Source organism: Nannospalax galili, unplaced genomic scaffold (genome assembly GCF_000622305.1).
Source record: "Nannospalax galili isolate Female #2095 unplaced genomic scaffold, S.galili_v1.0 scaffold717, whole genome shotgun sequence".
Lineage (NCBI taxonomy): Eukaryota > Metazoa > Chordata > Mammalia > Rodentia > Spalacidae > Nannospalax > Nannospalax galili.
In genome coordinates, this window is record NW_008339763.1 from 880,488 (window position 1) to 886,151 (window position 5,664).

The 5,664-nt window shown below is 50.3% G+C and overlaps 1 protein-coding gene across 1 annotated transcript in view; it reads right to left on the reverse strand.

Annotated features, from left to right (window-relative positions):
* Positions 1-5,664, reverse strand: part of Spatc1 (spermatogenesis and centriole associated 1) — a 26,107-nt gene that overhangs the window by 11,610 nt on the left and 8,833 nt on the right. The window contains 4 exon segments of the mRNA XM_029564243.1: positions 856-995; positions 1,116-1,226; positions 1,744-2,280; positions 2,283-2,321. Of these exon segments, the coding sequence (XP_029420103.1) occupies positions 856-995; positions 1,116-1,226; positions 1,744-2,280; positions 2,283-2,321 (827 nt within the window).

Consider the following 5,664-nt stretch of genomic DNA (forward strand, 5'->3'; position numbering starts at 1 on the left):
AGCATCTAACCAGAGGATACTTAAACTAAGGGAAAGACTGAGAATCAGCCATGTAATCAAAGGTCATTCCTACCTAGACTATAGACAGATGTCCATGACCCACATACAAAGATGGTCCAAGAGAGTGGCTGAGAACACAGGGAAGCCCAAATGGCTGATGGGTGCCAGTGATCCCACCTTTGGGGAGGGGTTGGCCTCACGCATCACTCACTCTGGACTCAAGATGCTCCAGGGCATCCTGCTGAGAGCAGACCCCCAACCCCAGCTCTCCTTCCCTTGCCGGTACTGTCCACACCTGTAAGACACGGGTGTAGGCACACACCCCACCGAGCTTCGGAAGCACCATCCTCCATTTTGTCTGTAGGAGGAGGCTAAGTGGATGCATTTAAGAAGACGACAGGGTGAGCCTCAGGCCTGGGGTCCTGGCAACAAGGCTACCACCTGCTCAGTGGGCTCTAGGACGTGTGCATTGTAGTTCCCGGTGAGTCTTGATGCTGAAGAAGGAGGGCCATAGCATTCTTTAAGCTGTTGGCTCAGCCACCTGGGGTTAGTGCTGCCCATCTGGAGGCTATCTTGGTGGCAGACGGGGAATGTTACCTGCCAGTGCTTGGAACCCTCCCTGCTTTTTCTGGGGAGTCTGTGGTGTTTGGATCATGGGCTTCCACTACCAGGTACCCTGGATACCTGCTGGCTGCTTGGACTGAACCCTGGGCTTCTTCCATCCCAGGGTCCCCTTAGATTTTAACATCCTTAGCTTTAGTGGAGGGCAGACCCTCCCATTGGTCCCTTAGGCATCAATATGCTGCTGTATTCCAGCAGACCCTTCTGGCAAAGTATGAGATGATGACCACACACCTGGATGATCTTCTCTGGAATGTTGGAGACAGTGAAGCCATAGAGACGCACACGCCCTGGGAAGATGCTGGATAGGATTCTTCGGTCTAGCTGGAAGGCGATCTCCCCTACCAGCCTTTCCCAGGCTAGTTGCTTTGACTCTGAGGATGACAGAGGGTCTCGGCTGAGCCTCAGATGAAGAGAGTGATAGAGCTATGGTCAGCAGTCCAGGTGTGTGAGAGGGGAGATAGCCTGCAGGCAGACCCTCTGGTGGTACTGACCTCGGGGACTGTCAGGGAACTTGCTAGACTTGCGGTGAGTCATCTTCCGCTCCATCTCCTGGATACTCTTCCGAGATGATTCCCCCGTGTGTGAACCCTGGGCATCATTGACTGAAGCCGGAGAGGATGGGGTGTGAGGTGGGGAGTGGGGGTTGCATAGAGGAGAGAGAATGGGTATTGGGTAAGGGCTGGGTTGGGGAGTGGCGTACCCAGGATGAGGAGCTGCAGTGGGTAGTTCTTGAGGCGCTAGAGTGGGAAGCAGTTTGGCAGAGAGAAGTGGGAACAGAGTTGGGGACTGTGCTAGCAGGCGAGCTGGTTGGAGTGGTTGGAACAGAATTGAGGGTCGTTTGTCCCTGGGGAGCACCAGTCTGGGTCTGAGTATCTGAAGTGCCATAAAAATTCGTGGTGGGACTGGGTGTGACCATGGTGTTCATGGGGGTGGAGGTCTGGAGGGATGCACCCACAAACACCATGTTGGGGGGCTCTGAGTCCTGGGTTGGCTGAGGGTGCTCACTGGTGACTGGTGACGTGAAGGGGTGGAAATGAGAGGAGGGGTTAGAATGAGGCAGGATGGGAGCAGTGACTGGTCTACCCAGGGAGCCCTGCTGCCCCACCCTGTATCAGTTACCTTTGGAGGTGGCAGCTGGCCCAGAACCAGCTGAGGAATGGGGTCCAGAGGAGTTTCCTTCGGGTGGCTCTGCCAGCCTCACCCTTGGGGCCTCAGAGAGCCCCAGGTCGTTCATGGGGTTGGGCAGAACACTCTGAGAAACACCTAGAGGGGCAGCGGTGGAGGGGAGCAGCGGGCTGCTCAGAGAGACAGCCACTGTGCCTGCCAGGGGGGCCATCAGAGGGCTGCTCTGAGATTCCGTCAGGGGGCCTGCCAGGGGGCTGCTTGGCATCAGGGAGCCCGTCGCGGTCAGGCCTAGTGAGCTGGCCAGGGTGGCCCCAGGAGTTACAGCAATGGGACTGGTCAGGTGGCTGTTCAGGGGGCAGGGCTCAAGGCTGGCAAATTGACTGCTTTGTGATATAGGCATTGACCCTGCCAGCAATGAGTTGAGAGGAACCGCCAGGGGGTTCATGAGGGAGCCTGCTGTAGCACTGAGCTGTGGGCTGTTGAGCATGTCAGCCAGAGGGGCCAGGGCCATGACTCCCACGTCTTCTATGACTGCTCCTTTGCTGCTGCTGGGGATGGAGGCAGGAAGACACCTGTGGACACAGAGAGAGCACTGAGATCCCAGGTGAACCCCTTAAAGAGCAAAGGGGAGGCACTCATGGGTATGCCTGGCCAAGACACCTGTCTGCTTCTGCCCAGCCAACTGGTTTGACCTGACCTCTCTGAGTTTCATTCCTTAGGTGGGCTGGAGGGATGATGCTCTTGCTTGAGGGGATCTGTGGGGCAATCAGAAGACCTGGTGAGACCTGCCCACCTTGGTGAGTCCCAGATATGGATCTGCCCCCATTTCTCTCAGTCTCCAAGGCTTGCTGTCCAGCCCCATTTTTCGGCTTAAATCTCCTGGAATTGTCAAACGCCACTGTGTAGGACCCCCCAGGGGTCAGAGTTTCAATAGTCAGAGCTTTGTAGGGCCTAGGGTCACACACAGCCTACCTGAATAGGGGTACAGGTTCATGATGGCTGTTTGGACCCACTCAGAAAGGTCCAGATTCAGTCCCTGCTAGTTCTGGACCCATGAAGGGGAGCCTGGGATCCCATTCTCCATGAATTCTGGAGCAGACTTGTTTTTTTGAGACAGTTTCCCTGTGGCTTGGAACTTGATATGTAGACTAAGATGGTCTTAATCTCATAGAGATCTGCCTACTTCTGCCTCTGGAGTGCTGGAATTAAAGGAGTTCACCACTATGACTGGCCAGACTTCTTTTCTGGGAGAAATCCCTTGGAGACACCTATCACAGGAGCAGAATACAAGAGGGTTTTGTAGGTGTGCAACAAAATTGAAAACTTTGCAATTGGCAAATTCTTTTAGAAAGAATTTGGTTTTTATTATTTTTTAATTATGTGTGTGTGTGCACATGCATGTGTGTGTATGTGTATGTGTGTGTGGGGTGTGTGTGTGTGTGTGTGCGTGTGTGCACACATGTGAGTGCAGATGCCTACAGAAGCCAGAGATAGCAGATTCCCTGGAACTGAAGTTACAGGCAGTTGTGAGCCTCCCAACCTGGGCTCTGGGTCCTTTGGGAGAGCAGTATGCATTCTTGACCTTTGAGCCATCTCTCCAGACCTCAATCTGCCCTTAAATTTTTTTTTTCTGAGCTGGATGTGGTGGCACACGCCTGCAGTCCCAGCACTTGAGAGGCAGAGGCAGGTGGATCTCTGTGAGTTCAAGGCCAGCCTGGTCTACATAGTGAGTTCCAGGACAGCTGGGGACTACAAGGAGACCCTGCTTCAAAAAGACCAAAAAAATTTTTTTTTTGTGATTCTAGGAATTGAATTCAAGATCTCATTATTTATTTGTATGGTAAGAATTCTACCACTGAGCTACACTCCTAACTCTTGAAAAATTCCATTTTGTTGTTGATTTATGAAACAGTATGTGATTATTATGGGGGAAGAATGGAGTTTTAGAAAAGTATAAAAACGAACCACCAATAGTCCAATCCCATGGTTTGAAGAGCTCTTTATTACTTTGGTGACAGTCTCAACATATTCACACAGGTCATGGGTTGGCAAGAATTTCCTGAAAAGGGTCTGGCCACATGGCCTGTGTGGTAACAACTCAAGCTGTCAGCCTAGTATGAGAAGAAAGAAAACTGGGAAGCCAGCTGCCTCTGCCAAATGGAAACCCCAGCACAAAGCAGCCTCACAGGCCAGAGGGACTGGTGGGGAGCAAAGGAGGCTGTAAGAACCATGTGGAAAGGGTGCCAGCACAGAGAACCAAGGCTCCGCATAACCTGAGCACCTTCTGTTACTGGATTACCTCATCAGGGCTATGATCACTGGGTGAAATTTCTACAAGGTCTCTGGGTGCCTTTATAAAGGCTATTCAAAAGGCCTACAGGAAACTACCTGCCACTCCATCTTGACTGGAACACTACTGGTTCCCAAGCCCAGGAGAAATTCCAGATGAGAAATCCAGGGTGCTGCTTATGAGGTTTTGTCAGACAGTAAAGAATGGAAACTGTATTTATGGTGAAGAAGGATTGAAAGGTGCTCCCCAGGAGACATTTCTTTTCGCACTTCTTTGGATATCTTGGTTACATGCCTGGAGGAACTCCTCATTAGCAAGACAGAAATATTCCAAGAGGAGGTGATATTAGTGTGGATCTAAAAGTCACTTTGGAAGAGATGTGTGCAGGAAAATTTGGTCACATCGCTAGAAACATGTCTGTAGTCGGGCAGGCTCTTGGCAAACATAAACGCAACTGTCGGCATGAGATGCTGAGCATGTAGCTGAGCCTGGGAGCCTCTAAATGACCTATGAGGGGGTTTGTGATGAGGGCCCGAATGTCCTCCTAGTGAATGAAGAATGAGCCTGGGGAGGAAGATGGCAGGAGGACCCGTTTATCAGAAGTGAGGTCAGAGTTGTCAAGCACTGAGTATTTGAGGGGAGAAGAGATGAGTTGTACGTAAATGTGACAGTCTTACCAGCTGAGGCTCTGGTGACCTGGATGCTACTCACTTGGCTAGTCACAAGGCATGTATTTCCCAGGATGAGATTACCAGGTCAGAAGCCAAGCTGTGGAAGACAGGAGAAAGAAAGGCTCCTCGACTTTAACAACAATAACACAAAAGTCTTAGTCACTTTCTACGTGAATTTTCTAAAATCACAGCTGACAGAGAAAGCAAAAGAAGGTGTCAAACGTCCATTCAAACAAGGATTAGAGCCAGGGGTGGTGGTGCACACCTTTAATCTCAGCACTCCGGAGGCAGACGCAGGCAGATCTCTGTGTTCAGGGCCAGCCTGGTCTACATAGTTAGTTCCAGGCCACCTAGGGCTACATAGTAAAATCCTGTCTCAAAAACAACAACAAAATTTTTTTTGTCTATTTGCATGCAGACAGTAATGACCAATAAAAGGCTAACTAGGGGCTGGAGAAATGGCTCAGGAGTTAAGAGCACTGGGTGCCCTTGCAGAGGACCCGGGTTCAATTCCCAGTACCCACATGGCAGTTAACAACTGCTTGTAACTTCAGTGTCAGGGAATCTGACACTCTCTTCTGGCCTCTGCAGGCATTACATGATATGGGTGCAGTTACATTCATGGAGGCAAAAAACTCATACACATAAAAATTAAAAAAAAAATTTTTGTTTAAAAAAGAAGATAACACCAGGTGTGGTGGCACATGCCTTTAATCCCAGCACTCAGGAGGCAGAGGCAGGTGGATCTCTGTGAGTTCGAGGCCAGCCTGGTCTCCATAATGAACCCAGGCCAGCTAGGGCTACAGAGAGACCCTGTCTCAAAAAAAACCAATAATGATAATAATAATAATGATAATAATAATAATAATAACAATGATACCTACCTCATAGTATTCAGTTAGATAACGCATGTAAAGTGCTTAACAGCACACTGGAACATAGTGCTTAATAATA